The 20,606-nt window shown below is 39.2% G+C and overlaps 1 protein-coding gene across 4 annotated transcripts in view; it reads right to left on the reverse strand.

The window, feature by feature from the left end:
• Positions 1 to 7,217: 7,217 nt before the first annotated feature.
• The window catches only part of TMEM245 (transmembrane protein 245), a 79,149-nt gene continuing 65,760 nt past the window's right edge, over positions 7,218 to 20,606 (reverse strand). For all 4 annotated transcript variants that reach the window (XM_042048922.1, XM_042048921.1, XM_042048924.1 and 1 more), the window contains 4 exons: positions 19,658 to 19,758; positions 18,116 to 18,290; positions 15,203 to 15,397; positions 7,218 to 14,167 (listed from right to left, as the gene is read on the reverse strand). In XM_042048922.1, the coding sequence (XP_041904856.1) occupies positions 14,122 to 14,167; positions 15,203 to 15,397; positions 18,116 to 18,290; positions 19,658 to 19,758 (517 nt within the window). In that variant the 3' untranslated portion in view covers positions 7,218 to 14,121. The remainder of the gene's footprint in view (positions 14,168 to 15,202; positions 15,398 to 18,115; positions 18,291 to 19,657; positions 19,759 to 20,606) is intronic.

The following is a 20,606-nucleotide window of genomic DNA, read 5'->3' on the forward strand; positions in this document are numbered from 1 at the left end:
CACATCCAAGGATCATATTTCACAGAATCACATAATCAATTAGGTTGGACAAGACCTCTGAGACCATTGAGTCCAACCCATGATCCAACACCACCATATCAACAAGACCATGGCACTGAGTGCCATGTCGTCTTTCCTCAAACACCGCCATGGATGGTGACTCCACCACCTCCCTGGGCAGCCCATTCCAATATCTAATCTTCTGTGAAGCAATTCTTCCTAATGTTCAACTTAAACCTCCCCTGATGCAGCTTAAGACGTGCTTAAGTCCTCTTGCCCTGTTCTTTCTTACCTGGGAGAAGAGGCCGACCCCCACCTGGCTACACCCTCCTTTCAGGGGGTTGAAGAAAGTGATAGGGGTCCCCCCTGAGTCTCCTTTTCTCCAGGCTAAACACCCCCAGCTCCCACGGCTGCTCTGGGCCCAGCCATCCAGCCGGTTCCTGACCCAGCAAAGGTCTCACCTGTCCAAGCCGTGGCCTGACAGCTTTTCCAGGAGGATGCTGTGGGAGGTGGTGTGGGAGAAGGCTTTGCTGAAGTCCAGGTAGACACATCCACAGCCTGTCCACCAGGTGGGTCACCCGGCCATAAAAGGAGATCGGGTTCGTCAGGCAGGACCTGCCTTTCCTGAACCCGTGCTGGCTGGGCCTGATCCCTTGGTTGTCCTGTTCGTGCTGTGTGATCACATTCAAGGTGATCTGTTCCATAACTGTGCTGGCACCAAGATCAGGGTGACAGCCCTGTAGCTCCCTGGATCCTCCTTCCAGCCCCTCTTATGGATGGGTGCCACGTTGACCAACCTCAACTCATCTGGGAGCTCCGCGGTGAGCCGGGACTGATGGTAAATGATGGAGAGCAACTTGGAGAGTTCTTCCACCAGCTCCCTCATCTTCTGGAATGGCTCCCATCTGGTCCCATGGATTTGTGAGCATCTAAGTGGCTCAGCAGGTCACTAAATACTCCCTCCTGGATTACAGGGGGTCCTTTCTGCTTCCTGTCCCTGTCCACCAGTTCAGAAGGTCAGTGGTCCTGAGGATAACACATCTTACTGTTGAGGACTGAGGAAAAGAGGGTGTTGAGTACCTCAGCCTTCTCCTCATCTTTGGTGACTATATTCCCCCACACACCCAATAAAGAATGGAGGTGTCCTTTGGCTCTCCTTTTGTTATTAAAGTGTTTATAAAAACACTTCTTATTATCCTTTATAGAAGTAGTCAGGTTAAGTTCTAAATGACCTTTCGCCTCCCTAATTTTCTTTCTGCTTGACATCCTTAAACACTTCCTGAGTTGCCTGCCCCTTTTCTTAAGGTGATACACCCTCTTTTTTTCCCCCCGAGTTCCTGCAAAAGCTCCCTACTCAGCCAGGCTGGTCTTCTTCCCTGTCAGCTCATCTTCCAGCACATAGGGACAGCCTGCCCCTCCGCCTTCAAGATTTCTTTCTTGAAGTACATCCAGCCTTCCTGGGTCCCTTTGTTTATAAGGGCTGCTTCCTTAAGGGACTTTCCAAATCAGTGTCCTCAGTAGGCCAAAGTCACCCTCCAGAACTCCAGGGTAGAGGTCTTGTTGACCCCCCCCCCCCTTATTTCTCCAACTATTGAAAACTATCATTTCATGGTCACTGAGCCCAAGACAGTGTCTGACCATCCCATCTCCCACCAACCCTTCTCTGTCTGTAAACCACAGGTCTAGTGGGGCATCACCCCTGAGGGCTCATTTTTTACCAGCTGTGTGAGGAAGTTCTCTTCCACACACTCTAGGAACCTCCTACACTGCCTCCTCTCCACTGTGTTGAGCTTACAGGAGACATCCAGCAGGTCAAAGTCTCCCACAAGAACAAGGCCTGGCGATGGTGAAACATCAGCTAGCCACCTATAGAATGATTTAATATAGGATGATTTGTTTTAATGATCATCCAACACCACTAATTTTCACCCTGTTAGATACCCAAACTGAACCCTGAATGTTTTGAGGGAATTGGCTTCCAAGCTACAATCCTCGTAACAGATGTGTAGTTCTGAATGCATCACCTCAGATCTGGCTCTGTTAATGAGATCAATTTGACAAGTAACCAAGATTTCTCAAAAAGAATTTTACCTGTCATTGCAAATCCTGAGAGTTATTACACTTAACCTTCAGGTAGTTACGTTTCTTCCAACACCGCAGTGTTTTCTAGAACGAGTGTTCCTATTTATTATTTCTACAGTCACTTGACTATTTTATAATTCAGTTTTCATGTGTGTTACCAATTTTTTAATCTTGACGTTATTTTGACACTGTGTTTGTCAGGTCTGCCAGGAATCTATGAGGTCAACAAAATTCTTCAGTCAATCCAAATGGAAGCATTCCCTTGGGCAAGACCTGCCATGTGAATGACTGCCCAGAAGACAGGAATGCCCTTTATCATTGAAATTTAGTCAAAGAATTGTTTTTCATATTTTATTTAATTCATATGAACATTCAGAGCACTTCTACTTTGAAAGATAGGACATAGGTGTAGAAAACCAACTCCTGTATCTAGGAAGAGGCTGGTGTCTTTGCTCTACGGCCACGGTGAATATCTTCCACCTCAGAGAACTTAACCTCATTTTCTTCAAATATTTATTCCTGAGAAATGAAGAGAATAACAACATTTGAAAATGCACAGGCAAATCTGATGTTCTTGGACAGACACTGAGAAAGCTCTGTTTCGCTACTTAGTAGCTACCAGTGCCAGGTAGTTCATTCTGGCTAGAAAATTAAATATCTTGGAAGCTTTTGTCAACACAGGACATTCATTTACTCTCATGAAAGAGCAGAAGTGCATTGAAGGCAGGCTTTTAAATGCTTGTAAACCAGTGCTGATGGTAGGCAGAGAGCTCAAATTAGCTGACACTTTCCCAGATAAGTAAGGCTAGGAAAACATATTGAACTCTATCAATTTGCAGTAACTGGCAACACTTCAAAGAGAAAATCAAATTTATTTCACCTTTAAGGCAAAAAAAAATATTTCAGTTTAAATCCTCATGAAGAAATTAGCTTTACAGTGTACAGGCAGCTTACATTTGTCAGGATGTATCAAAAAATGGGAGCAGAATAACCACCACTGCAATAGTAGAGCAGTGACAGTCTGGCTACACCTACCTACTAACTGTGCTTCATAAAGCAAATAAATAACTTATTACATGTCAGTTACAGACCACTGAGAAGCACAAGAGAATGTTTGGCATTCCCAGTGTGTAAGCCTCCGAATTGCCCTGTCACTGACTCACTTCTTGAAAGTCTCCAGCAAAACCGGCATTTGACAAAAGCCAGTAGCCTCTGCTCTACACAGAACAGAATTTGTTTGAAAAACTCTGTAGGAGATTAACTTTAAAAAAAAAAATCTAAAGAAAACCTGACATTGCTGCCTCCTGAAGGGGATATAATCTGGTTTTAGGCTTTCCATCCGACATCTGAAAAGGATGCTGTGACTTTTACCAGGTTGAATTGAAATGAGTAGAATGGAACTGTCTTGACCAAGAAGAAGTTCTGGCATGTCACAGGGAAAGATGACCTTTATAGGACCTTTCTTTGACTGGCATCTAAGCAACCATTTGTTTTGATAAAAATCAGACCTAGATTCCCTTTCTGAAATGTACAGACTGTTGTTTGGGTTTTTTTGAAATTGCCTCACATTTCTGCAAAATCTTGTAACAAAAGTCCACACACAAAGTCCTCTTGAAGCCTCACATTGTTCTCACTCCAAGACTGATATCCCCATTGCCACAAAAACCCCTGCAGCCACCTTTCAACCAGCAAACATAAAATAATGAAGTTATCCTTCAACTGTCAATCAATATTATTCAACTGCTTTGTTCTATTTTTGGACATGCATGGGCTTGTAACCTGTATGTGGACACTTACTGGACATGTGTCATCTTGATATTTAGCATACACAGTCTCCAAATCACCAGTCCAGTGCCAAAATCTCTGGAATGGTTCTGGCTGGTGGGACTGCCATTTCCTAAGTTTGCCATCATTAATTTGAGTTCTAAAGCTAATGAAAGTAGGTCTTTTCTTGAAACTGCCTCCACTTTGATAAACCTACCTGGTTACACTCCCTTAAATAGTAATTATAAACATATTCATCATTCCAACTCATTGACTGCACTGTCTAGGAAAAAATTAGTTATTTAAACTGTGACAGGGCAGTTACTTCTGTTGGTAAAACTGAGGTAGAAGAGAATTATGTGGAAATGCTTCTTTGCCACAGTGCTTATTGTTAATCTGGTGATCATCTTTGATAATCTCTGTGAACCTCTTTGTACCATGGTTACTGATTAATTTCTAACTCTCCATATCAAATGCTCTCAGCCTTTTGATCCATAACGCCCAGATAGGAGGCAGCAAATTTAACTCACCAGCATAAGGGTGAACGTCCCAAGAAACTGCGGAACTGGTGAAGGGCTTTGAGGGGAAGCTGAATGAGGAGTGGCTGAGGTCACTTGGTCTGTTCAGCCTGGAGGAGACTGAGGGGAGACCTCATTGCAGTTACAACTTCCTTGTGAGGTGAACAGGAGGGGCAGGCACTGATCTCTTCTCTGCGCTGACCTGTGACAGGACCCGAGGGAATGGCCTGAAGCTGTGTCAGGGGAGGTTTAGGCTGGATATCAGGAAGAAGGTTCTTCACCCAGAGGGTGGCTGGGCACTGGTACAGGTTCCCCAGGGCAGTGGTCACAGCACCAACCTGACAGAGTTCCAGAAGCGCTTGGACAATGCTCTCAGGCACATGGTGTGACTCTTGGGGTGTCCTGCGCAGGGCTGAGTTGGACTCGATGGTCCTGATGGGTGCCTTCCAACTCAGTATGTTATATGATTCTATGGTAAGTTCAAAGAAGCCAAAATTTACCAAAGTAAACCTTCTCTAAACAAGCCAAATTACATTCATGACACCAAGAATGAAATTTTTTAGTATGGAAAACTGAGAAACATAAGGTGCAAAGCTTTCAACCTGACTTCTCTCCAGTTCTCTGAGCAATCCAAGTGCGCAGTCAGAAACAGCAGTTCTTTAAAAGGGATGTGCTAAGTCATGCAAAGCTTCCAAATTAAACATTTTTCTCTCCCATAAAAAAAAAGAAGGGCTTAAATCAGGCCAGCCAAGATTACGTGTGATTTTCCCTAAAACTTGTCAGGCAACTTCAGCTGAAAGATACTTATCAATTATGAAAGCACCAAAGGTTTTCAAAGTTTTATCACAACAGTCTTCTCTCTGCTGTTTGTCTTCTAAAGTAATGAAAAGCAGGTGTTTGCCCAAGATAATCTTGGTTTTATTTTTTATTAATAAAAAAGATCGGATTCTGGTAAGAAAGGCAGTATCAAAGCAAAGAGCCTAGTTATCCAAGGCATAAGGATTTGATTCCATCTGTGAATCAAGAATGCAATGTGTGCACAGCTGTAGGTCTACAAGGGAAAAAAAAAGAAAACCCACGGAAATCACCCCACACAGCTCTTGGTACGTATTTGGAGCCCTGCTTTCACCTGCATGTATTCCAAGTACCCTCAGTGTTTAAAACCAAGTTATGCTGAAGGAATGGGTGGAGATTTTTACAGCTGTTATTACAACACAAAGAATGGTAAAGAAACAGTGGATGAGTCTAGTGTGCCTACTCTGCCTCTTCCTTAAACCATCCTGCATCTGCCAACTTGATTGAAACACTTGCATGAGTGAATGCTCAGGACTTTGGGGAACCAGACCCTCAAAGAAGTTGCTAGGGCCCATCACAGCACAGGTAACAGCAGCACTAATACTCTAATTCCAAAGATTATCTAATATAAAACAAAAACAACAAAAAAACCCCTACTTGTAATGACGTGAAACGTGAACTTTCTTGTGAAAAATAGTTTGCACAGAGTAATTTCTGGTGTGGGAAAGAAAGCTGTTAATTGATACAAAGTTACACGAACTGATAGAAACAACTTTCAGTCAAAAGTATGGAAGGTGATTTATTTTTGCATTTGATATGATTACATACTATAATTCAGTGGCAGCACAAAATTTTATACACAGCATGAGATACCATCTCAGTGCCTTTTTGAATGGCTTCCAGTTTTCTTTGTTATCATTCACCATGTGTTTGGATGTCAACTAGATGTATTTGAATGTCTAGGGTATATTTTTTCTCAAAATGCCAATTGCTGTTTTCTAAGTGGTAAAGCCAAAAGACTGCAATCTTTTAAATTTTATCTCTGGTCAAACTCAAAAGCACTTTTTTTGCTTATGTATCTGCCTGATAACTCCTTCATATTCTTTGCCCTCCTACTTCCAAATATTAATGAACTATATTGGACATGTAACTCCTGAATTATTTTGAAGAAACAGCTGAGACTGAGCAAATAGGTTGGTGCTACATCATTACAAAGCTTTATCTGAGATGGGTGTTGAAAAGAACTCCGTACTTTCTATAATAAAAACACTATTATCTGCACAATGAAATGACTAAAAAACCCATGCAAGAGCTAAGGAGTTCTCACAGAAGTATATGTGCTTTGGGCTGCCTGATTACAGATGCTTTTGGCTTGGTTCTAACTTAAAAGGAATTCTGAGCATCTTGGAAAACTTGCCCCAATTAAAAAAAATTAAATCATAATTATGTTACTAGTGTCAATTACTAAAACCCCCCCACTGCATATGCACTAAACAAGGTTTGTTCCCTTCAGAGAACTAAGGAGGTACCAGCTAAAATTGACTCTCCTGCAGGAAATACTTCAAGGCAACTGCTCAGAACAGTGAGAGGGATGAAAACTGGAACATCAGCCGTATCTCATTTTAAGAGGTGAGCAGTCATGCAAGGAGGATTTGATCACTTTTGCTTTATAGTCAATAGGATGATCTAAAACTCTGCTTAGACACTCAACAACCATTTCCAGTTCAGAGAGCAGGCCATAATGGAAGTCATTTGAATTACCTACAGGGGCTGAATGGGAGCTTCAGTAGGGTCTGGATGTGTGGTTGTGGGACTGCAGGCAGTGCAGCAAATTGCCAGGTGCCAGCTGAGCCACAGCTACTCTGGAGGCACACATCCTTCCCTTTCCCATAAAAAATGTAAGGAAAAGTGAAGTATGGCTTCTCTCAGTGACATCAGTTATACACAGGGACTGTGGATGCAGCTTTGCCTCCAGCACACCTGTTATTTCACCTGATTAACTGCTGCCTTTGTGGCTGATTCCAAAGAGCCCATCATTCAAATCAAACTCAGTTCTCCTTATGTTAATGGCATTTTATTGCAAAATATATTAACCATTCTGTGTTTACAAAGGACTGCAGTGTGAATACAATATCAAGTTAAAAGCTTCTTAAACCTGCTACAAAACCCATTTTTATTAGGATGAGGACTGGTGCATACAATCAAAATGATTTAGTTTATATACCTCTGCAGTCTACACAAGTACTTCTCAGCCTTAACTTACACATTTTATTGGGCCACAGATGGACGTAGGGGTTATATTGTCAATACTATACATGCAAAACCAGGTACTGTACCAAACCCAATTATGGCAATGTCAGTTTTGAACACAGCTCCATTCTGAAGATGTATAATGTGTACAGACAAAATTTGTGCCAATGGACAATAGAAGTTATTGCTCCAAATCCCCACGGGGCCTGGTAGGAACATACACTTTAGAACAACCCGTGCTCTGTAATGCAAAACATCTGCTGTTAGGTTTGAGTAGGGTGTAGCCAGTCTTAGGATGTGATGTCAAAAGTTTCTTTGGATTTGGTTTGGTGAATTTCCTAAGGGGAAAAAAGCCCCCAACCCTCCCATGTCTTTCAACCAAAACATCAAACACTAACTAGCATATATATATATATATACACATATATATATGTATATATAGGTATGCACCTAACTACTGATACAAAAAGTTGGTTTCCAACCTTCCAACCATCACTGAAGCACAGAAAATTTGTTTTTAAAGGCAACAATCTGAAAAAATTGAATGCTTGCCGAATATACTTGTGGTGACAGGTAACCAGCTGAAAACATTGATCTACACAGACAGTAAGTTATGAACAACACAAAAGTAGTTTTTACTGATACTTGAAAAAGATTCAGGTTTAGGCTGAGACTGGCAGAAAGAGCAGTAAATATTGGGATTTTGTTTTTCCAACCTTATGGTCTAGATGCCAGTTCTTAAGGCTAATGAACTTTTGTACTGTGGCTACTTTTTGTCTTTGTGATGTTTCTTACATTTAAGCCACAGCAATACCATGAAACGTTTATTTGACTTTAGGTCCTCATTGGATCACTGTACATGACACTCTAGTGAGTAAAAAGTGAGGCTAGGAAAAGAAGTAAGCTTTTTGCTTTAAAACCATCACTCTAAAAACTCTTCATATATATATATACATATATATATATATATATATGCTAGAGCCCTCACTCTGCTTTATTAGCTTGCAGATGCACCCTGTTGTAAGCAGATCTGCCCTACTTCTCACTCTAACCTGGCTTTGGTGTCACCAAATAGTACTTACATTAAAAAATTAACCTCCAATTCAAAGCAACATGAATTATATTTGTCCAGGTCCATCCATATGCAGAGCAGATCAAGGATGCACTTACTGTTCCAATCAGACCTCCTTCCTGAATTGGACATACACAAGATGGACACTCAAAGCATGCCTTCAGGTCCTGGAATTGATTCCCAGAAGGGGATGAAGCAATACTCTCATGTACTAAACCATATTCCAAACAAGATACCAGAGGAGGTGTGGATGAGTTTAAGAGTCTGGGGAACTGAAGATGTATTTCACGACCTATTAATTCTGGCAGCTTTTTAGAGGATGTATGCAAATACTTCCAGGAACAGTGATCTCTCAGCAATGCATTACTAGCAGCTTTTTCCTACTTTATATGAACTACAATAAAGCAGTGGTAGTCACACTACCAGTATTTGCTTGGCTCTTCCTCAGTCTGTATCAAGTAAACATGAATTGTAGAAAATGCTGCTTGTTTTCATTATATACAGGCACTATTTTGTTCTCAGGTATCTCTAAAAAAAAACAAACCATAGGACAAAATTTCAGTTAAAGTCTGAATACGACAGAGACTCCCAATATTTATATAACACTGTGTATCAATATATCAATATATAACACTGTGTATCAATATATCAATTTACAAACCCAGTGTAGAATCCCTGAATACGCCTATGACTTCTGGCATATTCAGAAACATACTGTCTCTTGTTTCAAAACACAAAAATGATTTTCCACTTTTTTTTTTTTCCTTATTTCCAATTTTATCACTTAAAAGCAATTTTGGAAAATTGTACCATAAAGCATTAACGTACCTTAGTAAAACTGTCAGATAAACAGTACCAGGTTAAAGATCAAGTCTCCCTAATGTTTGTTAAGAGTTTTAAGTAATTCTAGTTTTGTAGAAATAACAAGGAAATTGTCAAAGTTTGCTTCAGCAAAAAGTGTAGGAAATAATACTAAGAAGAAACCATTTGAAATAGAAGTCAATATAGAGTTTATAAAGATGATGCACCCATGGATTTAAGAGATGTCTGTTGTCACTCAATAAAGATTATCTGGGAAATCAATTTTCTCTTGTAAAATTACAAACTTCAAGGTAAGCAACTTCATTTCTAGAAGAATGCTACCTCTGCTATTAAACATTATGAACGCTAACTCCAATCCCAACACCTTCCAGTACCTTCAGAGGAAATCGTAGCCATTTCCAGAGGCAGCATCCATTAAGGTGGCACTATCTGCAGTGACAAATTTAAGTCAATATAATATAAACACTATGCTTGAATAAAGGCAGCTGTGGAAACATCCACTACCAACGACACAAAGCTATGGAATCTCAGTAGAATAATGGTATTTTTCCATCCTCAGTGTATCGGGTCCATAGGAAAGGCAACACTCTGCAGAATTCCCAGGACTAGGGATCAGCAGCACAGCAATTCAGCTGCTGCTTTTACTGGAGAACAATTTCATCCCATTTTGCTTTCTCAGGCTTGCTGAAAAACAGTGTTTAACATTGCAGCCATACACCTATTTCAAAAGTTATGCTGATACCCACAATGGATAATACTGGAGATAGCATCCGATTTCCCCTGAACAATGCTTTTTTCTTATTTTAATTAAACAGATTATGGATTTCCTATTCCAATAATCACTGACAAAATACACATCCAGTATATCCTCCTCACTGAGTCTTTAAGAGAAGCCACAGAGAGCTTGAAATCAGACAAGCCTAAGTAACAATCTGCACATACACAGCACTGTGCATGGAAAGATCTGACTGTTGTTTCTATTGTCAGACACGTGGGTATCGACTTAACTTCTGATGTGCCTTATAGGTATTATTATAATGCTAAACTGTTTGTTTTTTTTTTTTTAGCAGCCACTCAAAGTAAGTCATTTCTGCTCCCACCTGGTCACAGTGCACCTGTGCTGAAAGCCACCATATTGTAGTAAGGCTGGCACAATGAATGTGTGCCAGATTCTTGCCCATTGCAGTTTGTGGCTTCATGGATCCAATTAAGCCAGGATTTACAGTGACCTGAAGTTAACATGCTGGGCTGTGAACTGGCACACAGTCACCTCTGCCAGCTCTGCTACAGCAGTGTTCAGCCAAGGTACAGGAAGGAAAGGCTGTCTCAGACTCGAGTGCCAGAAACAGCACCAGCCCTTTGGCACTACACTTCATTGCAACAAGCCTGATTTCCCAGAAGAGAACGATAGAAACCAGCACAGTTGAATTTCACAATACCACGAGACCACATTGTCTTGCATTACTACAAGCATTCCCTTCTGAACTCTAAATTATTGAACACTAAATGTACTAAATACAATTAGAAAGTACCTGGAATGACTGTTTACAGTAAAGCTAAAGACCATGAACTTCTTGCCTATAAACATTACAGAAAAGATGGTCTCTCCTAAGAAAACTACACTGGAGAGAGGGTGAGGGCTTTTTTTGTTGTTTGTTTGGTGGTTGTTGTTGTTGTTGTGGGGTCTTGGAGGGGTGGATGCATTAGTTTGGTTATTTTGAAAGCTACAATCCATGTACTAAAAATTTATCCCCCCAAACTGCTGGTTGTTTTTGCAGATGAGGCAATATAACCATGAACCAGCACTTTATAAAGACCAGAAGTCAAAATGACCAGTTTGATTACTTTTATATTAATGCAAGATTGATCTAAACTAAACTGTTCTTAAACAGGCTGAGTCTGCTCAGAAAATAGTATAGATTACAAAATAACCAACAACAAGGTCTTCTATTTCTGCTGGTAATTAGACACTTGCTAAACAAAAAACCCAAATAACCAAAGTATGCCCTTTCATAAGGTGGTATTTCATGGTTTTGGTGTTGGTTTTTTTTTTTTTCTAAACATGGTGAAAATCAGTGAATATTTCCTATTCCAAGAAGGTGGTATTGGAAGTTTTGTTCCTTATTTTTCTTTTCTTTTTGGCAGTGTACTGTTACTGCACCATTACTGAACCATACAGTTGGTTCCTCAATCAGGTACAGCACACAGCACGAGCTCCTGAAGCTACATTTACTGAGTAAGGACATACCATGGATGGCTCTTCATGGCACGTCTGACTGAATTTGGAACAGAAAGCATCGATACGGAGCCTCATTTCAAAGGAGGACAAACTAACAACACTTCATCAGATATGAACTCTCTATACAAAATGATTTCACATTGGGAAAGGAACACTTCAAAGTAGCAATGTATCTTCTCAGGTGATTTTACTCATCCGCCATTCATAGCAGAGACCCTTCTTTGATCTAAGGCAATCGGTTGAAGGGGAAGAAGAAAACTAAAAACCAAACAAAATAATGCTTTTTAATGACTCTTTAAAATGACTATGTTGAGTACCACATGAGTATGAAAGATTGTCTCAGAAAATGGGATAGCAAATGTGGACAATAAACATGTCTTGACCAGTGAGCAAAGAGGTGCTTTAAAGGCTACAAGAAGCTACAACAAGAACACAACAATTCAGTGCAAAATTGTGAAATAAAAAAAAAATTACAATAAAGAAGTTCCCTAATTATCTTAGTGGTTTCATTCAAGGTGGTTAGTATTTCAGGACAGCCTCAGGTTTTTCCACATCCTCCACCCTAGCCAGCAACAATTATAAAAATGTGTTTCATTTAAGCTTTTCTGTAAGCCACAAAACCAAGGAGATAAAACAGATACTTGATTCAAGCAACACATTCTTCTCATTCAGTTAGTTGAAAGTGATGAATTCAGAATTTAAAATATTAAATGGGCTGTTTTCATATTTTGATAAACCTGAGTCAACCTAGTAAATTAAGCCCAAGTCTGTCCCTCAAACATATACCTGCAAGTGTGCACAAACAACATATTCAACCTCCCTCACTTAAAACATAAAATTTCATCAGTAAAATTGCAGCAGCTCATTCTGAGAATCTGAGGAGCAGACTCTTTGTGTCTTAGGCAGCCTGTTTATTGCAAACCTATAGCAGGACTTCACTCAGTATCAGAGCACTTTCCAATCACTTTCCATGTCAATGTATTTTTAGAAACAATGTAAAAATACATACAATGTTATGAAAAGAAGAACCTTCCAAATCTATCAGCACTCCTAGAACTCAAGTAAAACATCTTAGTTCCTGCAAGCTGTTTGTGCACACATCTTAGATATCCTTATTCCTGGATAAGATCCCTTTGTTTCAAGCATTGAATTACTGTCAACAATAAATACAAGGCATGCCTGTATTTTGTACAACACATTATCAATCAAACTCTGAAACCAATTCCAGTTCCTGGAAACTGAATGGTGGTTCTTTGGTTAAGCAAGTCCATCTGCTACTGTGTACCCAGGTCCTCACTGGATTTGTGGAAAAGCTGTGCAAGTATGAAATATTTAGCAAAAAAACCCACTTCCCATTTACAAAAAGGATCCATTTATAAAGATCCATTGTGTCAAAATGTTTCAACAACCAATACAAAAGGCCTTAAATGTCACCAAAGCTGCATTTTAAGCAAAATTATGTATGAAAGAAAAACACTAGAGGGTTTGATGCTGTGACCTAGGCAATACATAATTTCAGAAATTTAAGAACTTTATTAGTAAGATGTACCTTAATATATTAAGATATATCCTATATCTCAGTAAGATATTGACCAGAGGCTTACAGGGTTAAAAAAGCCCCAAACTAAACCAAACCAAAATTCATGCTCTCTCCCCTTTCTCTCTGGAAGCAAGATTTGTTTGAAAAGTTAATTGAACTCAGCCACAGCACTTGAAAACCAACATTAAACAATCCCCATTAAACTTCCTCCAATTACTGGAAGGAGATGCAACCATCCTACATTACTACTGTCTGCAAACATTTAAGGCCTTTGACTAAATTTAGTTGACAAGATGACTCCACTGGGAGGGTGGATAAACAGCAAAATATTATCAGACTTCACTGCAAATGTGGGCAAGATTTAAACTATTTAAACAAGTCCTCCTATGTCAGTAAGAGGAAAACCCACATTTAACAGTTTGCATTCCTATTAATTTCAGGAAGGTATTAAAAATACCCATCTCCAACAACATTAAATTTAGTGTGTGTAAGAGAATAATATTTAAGTGCTATGAGTTACAGATGATGATTGAAGCTTATGAAGAAATACCTTGAGGAGGAACAAACTATTCTATTATACTTTCATTTCACAATGAGGGGTTTGCACTTCTTTTGCCACCAGATTAACTAAAAATAAGTATTTTGGAATTACAGCTTTCTTTAAAGCTACTACAATTCAATAAGACAAATAACCCAATAAATAAAAGCCAAGTTAGTAATTTCAGCAGATAACATAATGACTCCAGTGGATGTACCTGTCCTCTTAACTATTCTTTTGGTAAGACAGAAGGTCTTCAAAGTCTTCAGCAAGGCAGCTGACTGTGTGTTGGTATGCAAAGCCATGGGAAGTAGACATTCTCTCTTGAAGAGGCAAAGTGCACAATAATGTAAGGCCAGCAGATGTTCTAGTGCTTTCTCCTAAAACCCAAGCTATGCTTCCCTGTGAGCTGCCCCAGGCACAGAAGGCCATGGCTGTTGTGAACCCAAGACAGAAGACATCAATTCCCTCATGTTGCAGAGGTGCAGCACAGCACTTCCATCACTCTGCAGACATTTTCATCTCCTCAGGACTCTCTCTAGGTGACCTGGGGGGTGGGGGGAAGGAAAAGAAAAGCAAAAGGTAAGACATAAATCTGCCCCAGTGATTCCAAACAATTGTTTCCTATAAAATAAAGGCGAAACAAACACATGAAGATTTTCTTTGTGTAATGTGGAAGCTCTATCTGTGTCCATACAGGGCAACAGGAATGTAACTTTTACAAGCCAGAGACTACAGACAGGTCCAATGAGCAGTTTTTCTCCTAAATTACCCAGATGAAAGAAGACAACACTGTTCATGTGAATAAAGCAAAGGATTATTTCTGACAAGCAGAGAATCCTCTTCAAGAGATATGTATAATGAGCTAACCTATACAATTTAACAAGACAGTAGAAACATTAAAATAGCCACTGTTAATACTGTCACAATGTGATTTACAATTCTAAGTAGTTATTCAATTACAAGTTTGTTCCTAACTGTATCATTGTTATTAGCCCATTCCTGACTGTACAGTTTAAAGATACATTTCTATAGCCCACATTTTGTAACATCCATAATGACATTACTAAGTACCATACTTTTAATGGAATAACGGCATGTAACGTTATCATTATTATTATTTTTTAAAATCTAAGTATGTTTATATTTTGCAGTATTGTACATTAGAACATAAAAATGAAGTATTTTTGGGCATGCCCCTTATTAAGGGCAATGAACTCTATTAGATAACCATGAATAATAGTTTAAAAATTATGTTCAATCATCTCCTAGCACAACATCAACACATAAATTATAGGACACAAAGGTATTATCAGCGAATTTTCTAAACGAGCCTTCTGTAAGAGGCTGAGAGACATCACTTCCAGTATACATGTCCCAGTGAGTGTTTTACTTTACCATACTTCTTATTTCTAGAATATGGGACAGCTGAATCCTCTTCAAACACTACAATACTCGTGCAGATGGGAGTCCACACTCTTACAGAAAACTCAGGCACACACACACATTCTCCACACCTGTGCATACGTACACTGACGTGTGAGAAAACATCATTCATACAAGTAAGACATGGACAGCTCACCGGTAAATCTGTAATGGCCACGCTGCTTGTGATGGAGTGGGCACAGAATTGGTTGGACTCACCAACATGGCACTATATATGTTGGAAGCAACCACAAGTATACAAAGTAGAATTGGTCCTATGATGGCCCCTTCCAGCCCCAGGTAATATGCTCCACCAGCTACCGCAAGGCCTGTCAGGTAAGGGTGACCACCTCTGCCACAAGAACAGTAAGATTAAATTAAGAACAACAAACACAGCATTATCAATTATGAAATGTGAATTAACAATGAAGTTTTATTAAGCCTAGGAAATGACACAGCTAGCTATAGCTGCCCATATTTGCACTATAAACTGCTGTCTGAATGACTGCACAAAGGTTCCAAGCTGTATTCTGTGCTGTATTTGCACAACAGATCAAACAGTATTGAGGCATGGAACGCTGGCAATATCCACAACGGAGTAGCTGCTTTATAGACATCTGCTGAAGAAACTCTGAAGGACTTAATGGCAAACACACTTCCATTCTGAGAATGGAAAGATGGTTGGTTACACAGACTGTTCATGCTTTATGGTCAAGAACTGTTAAAGTTTAACAAAATTAGAGACATGTACTATGAGCACCCCTGAGCAAAGCCATTCAGTTACATGATGACAGCGACTTGCAGTGCATCTTTCAAAGAACAGTTAGCATACAGTCTTTAAAGAAATAGCCATGTCTTCTCATTTTCTTATAAAAAAGCCTCTCAGACTGTTTGTTATCATTAGCTTTTAATGTTTTCATATGAAAAACAAAATCGGATTTTAATGAACATACTAGTATTTACTGGAAAGTTGGGGCCAGCAGAGCTTTTTGATAAGAGCTCTGATGGCAGTAAGTAAACCATGCCATTTTTATTTTCTGTGTCTCAGTTCAGGTGTAAAACGTGAATTCTACCAACATTTACACAAAACCTCCTCATCATTCCTCATTCTTTATACCTAAAATAATGTGGAATTATATAAGATATGGAATTGTATAAGAAAAACTACAGTTGAAACTTAGCATGCAATTCTCAGAAGTTCCTCTAAATTCTGAGTGTAATACATAGAAATACCAGGCAGTCAGTTCAGAGCTCCAGCAGCTCCTGAGGTTTCTACTGTGGTCCTGATTTCTACTCAACTCCCAAATTTTAAGTCTTTGCCTTCATTGCAACTGTGTGCAAAACAAGGCCAAGAAACATGACCTATTAAATCATACACACCTCAGTCATGTCTCACCTAGATCAAACTTCACCTACTGGCAGGACCAGATTGCTTTCCTGAGGGGACAAACTTGACCTTAAAGTTTTATGTTTCTCCAACAATAGACAATATTAATTTCAAAACCTTTGAAAACTTCAATTTTATTTCCAGCATGTTCATCAGTTTAAACATTCTTTTGGCTAGTTTTCTAAATTAAGCAACAGATCACCTGATGAAACAGGACTATATCCATTTAGAAAACCCTGCATAACCTAATTATAGACATTTCAAATAGGTTTAATCTAATCTGCAAGACAGCACGATGCTTACTGTTCAATTTATTGGGAAGAATACAAATTTCCTCCACTGTCAGAAAATCTATTCCTCCCCCATGTATTTTCTAGACAGTAAGCAGAGTTTGCATCCTCTACTGTCTAAAAAAAAAAAGTATTCTAGTAAGCAGAAGAATTATTGGCTGCTTAAATAGCTACCAGCCTTAAATTCACCCATGATTTACTGTTGGGAAAAAAAGTAATTTGATTATACTTCACTTGGTAGCTTTAATTAATGTAAAATAACTAGAGCCACAGTCTACGAAAATTAGTATTAATATTGGGCATATTACCATTAGGTACTCTCTGTTCAGTGTAATTATATTTAGTGAACAAAAATACAAATTTCTAACAACACAAAACGGAACCACTTTGTCCTTATTCTACATTAACTCTCCTGTAATAAAAATCAGCACAAATGGGGGTCTAGTACCAGCACGTAACTAAGTCTGGACCATGAAGTCCCTGATTCAGACAGTTTACTAGGATTGTTTCTGAGGATCAGGACTGAAGCAGTAACAGAGAAGGACACCCTGGTATCGATACTGTACATGGTTGTGACCAGGTCCTGTACGTCTGAAACTCAGTAGTCCATGTCTTTGCCAGCTCTGTTGAACTGTGCTGCTCTGTCTCCCACTACGAGTTGTGTAAAGGGATTCACGAGATATTTCAGCTGCACAAAATGTCAGTGAACATTTCAGCTGCATCTCACATACAACTGCCAACACTCACTTTGTCTCCACCATTTGGAGTTTGTTTCTCTGTGTACAAGCTCAAAGCTGAAACCAGGAGGCATTTCAAGTCAAAAGAGGCAGCCAAACACCTACCAAGTTTTTTCAAGAAGTCTGTGCCTACCTCCCACAATAGGAAAACAGCACTGGCTACTGTCTCAGCAAAAGCCTATCTCCAGTTTTGCAATTTCAATAGATTTTTGCACTAGAGTATAGTGACAGAACAAAATAATCCTCAAAATGCTCACAATTAATTCTGAAAAACTAAACTATTTTTTTTGGTCCCTAAACAGCTCATGGTTTTATCTGCTCTACAGCATCATCTGGCACTAGGAGATATAAAGGAAATGTTACACACCTTTAGTCAATAATTAGATAAATAGAAAACATAAACTAATTCTACCAATCTCAACTGAAATGGTTCATTTTGCTGATGATGAGTTCAACACCTCTGAAGTGTCAAAGTTCACAGAAAAGAGGCCTGGAAAACAAAGGCACTTAGGCCAGTAAGACTTCCTACTATGAGGTTACTCCTGTGCTTGAAGATACGGTTTTGCATGCTTCAGCAAAATGAGTTTAATTAAAGGCATCAGTGATTGTCAATCATTTTTACAATACTAATTTTAAAAAGCACTCAATGTACTTACCCTGATATATCTGAATAAATCGCTGTATCTACAAAATAGGTTGGCAAGAGGTGAAAAACCAAGAGCAAAATGGCTTTGCATCCCTGTCCTTGCACAAGCCACAAATCTAGCACTGCAGGGACTGCTGCCCAGTATGTCCCCAGAAATGGCACTGCTCCAAGGATTGCTGCTAATGCTAGAGCACACAGAAGCAGAAGTGAAAAAAATATCACAGAAACATATTTCACAAATATATTTACAGTTACATTCTGACACTTCTGCCACACCAGTAAGTCCCACTTCCATCAACTGTCGTAAATAAAGCATTGAAGAAGTGCCACACGAGGCTCTTGGTGTTTTATAGCTGTGATTTAGGAAAAAAGAAAATGACACCATTCCCTGTACAGAAGAGCTTCAGCAACTGACAGTCATAAGGAGTTACTTCCAAAAGATGCATCAATTTAGAAAAATTTCTAGTTAAACCAATCATGCACATTTCAAACTTTTACATAATTTCAAATTACCAACTGTGTAAGGAAGCATACGAGCCCAAGTCTCACTCTAACTTACTGCATCTCCTGCAGTCATCCATAATAGTGAGAAAGCAGGCAAACAGGAGATTTATGGCTCACCTATTTCTGTATGCAAACGTGTGTGCACAGGCACACACCCTTCTGATTATACAGAGACCTGTTGTAATCTAAAACAAAACAGTTCTGCTGCCACTATAACTTAATTCACCAGGAATAAACATAATACAAAGCACAACCAAGTGGGGTATTTTTCTTTCTCTTTTTTTTTTGGTCTCGTTAACCAGAAAGCAAAAACTTTAAAGATTTTCCTTTTATTTAAAGAAAAAAAATAATGATTAGACCTTCTAAGTAGGTGACAATGCCTTTAAGGTAGCTGCACTTTATAATACAGCCATTTCCTATTATATTGGGGTTTGTTGCTTTATAGCTTCTCCTTATGCTTCCTTGTACACAAACATGGTGCAATTACTATACTATCATCATTCTTTCTAGAGAAAGAAGGGCAAAAGAGGAACAAGGGAGAAGGCTTTTCTCTGAGAAACTGTCCAGCCATTTCCAAAACTAAGATTAAAGAATAAAAGAAAACCAGAGGCTGGTAGTACAGTCAGACAACAGTACTGAGAATAAGAAGCATATATTTATCATGCATTTCCATGATAACACATCTTCCTGCATTTAGGCATCTTGAAAAATCAGCACCTGTCAACTGTGAGAGAAACAGAAGCCAAGACAGGCAGAATGAAGTTAAAACCTGAAAAGCCTTGGACTGAATACAAGGGAGAAGGAATTACATCCAGCAAACGAAACAGAAAGAAGAGGTAAAATAGCTGGTAGGTAATGTGTTGTGGAAACAGGAAAAGGCAAGGCTCAGAGGTAAGAAAGCAATCAGGGCCTTCTGTCTACCCTACCCACACCCATATTCTCCAAGACCAGACTAAGCTTGTCAGCAACACTTAATATTTCTGATTTTGTACACCAACTAATTATGTAATCTTATTTATAAAAATGTTGTAATTGTTCAAATTCTTACCAGATGGTATGAAGACTATGTTAATCCCAAATATAGTGTGAGTCAGCCAAGTGTAGAGTCCATAGAACCCAGCCATTTTGAGGGAAGCATCAAACACACCTCTAAAACGATCAAAGAAACTCTGTTAATTTTTATTAGCAAGAGGATTCCAAGAACTATGAAGATACACACACAAGTTACTTTGAATAACTGAAAACCCATCAGCGCCACAAATAACACATCTCAAAATGTAGCACTGAACCCTTTATACATCTGTTCCCCCTCTGAGAAGAATAAATATTCACCACATCTGTCATTAAAGGCATTTAGACACAAAACCCAAGGGGTTCCAGGGATAAATCCCTTGAAAGAAACTGCTCAAGTATCAGACCACATTCTCTATCAAAAATAACCTTTTTTCTATGAGAAGCAGTACCATTCTACATACAAAGTACTTTTTCTTTCCTCTTTTCCACTTCTAGGTGTTCACTCATTATCTGCTTACATTTCTATACCTGCTTTTTTTCATTGGATCCCCCTAGCTTTTAGGTTGCTTACTAGGTTACATTACTAAAAACTAAATAGTAAATCTGGTAATCTAATTCAGTCCTGCTGAATCTACACCCAAAGTTCTCCTCTCAGCAAACAGACAACTAAGTGCTGTGAAATTTTTACAGCACTAGGACATATACACATGTGGAGTACCCCATAACTGAACTGGAAACCCATGCCTTAAGTGTACAGCCACAAAACCCATAATCTCAAACTGCTAAATCTCATTATTGCATTGTGTCAGATTTTCACCCATATTTGAGAAGTGAAGTTTCCCAAAATCACTATTTTGGCCTGAATCCAAGGAACCAAACCACCCTGAGTCTCACAACTCAGAACAGTCCTAACAGTTACATCATTGCAGAAGGGGTGGCACACGCACCCTCTTAGCAAAGATACATGTGAAGTTTGCTGATGT

The sequence above is a fragment of the Corvus kubaryi genome, unplaced genomic scaffold (assembly GCF_017639235.1).
Source record: "Corvus kubaryi isolate FWS band 111438036 unplaced genomic scaffold, C.kubaryi_AGA036_p1.0 68, whole genome shotgun sequence".
Classification (NCBI taxonomy): domain Eukaryota; kingdom Metazoa; phylum Chordata; class Aves; order Passeriformes; family Corvidae; genus Corvus; species Corvus kubaryi.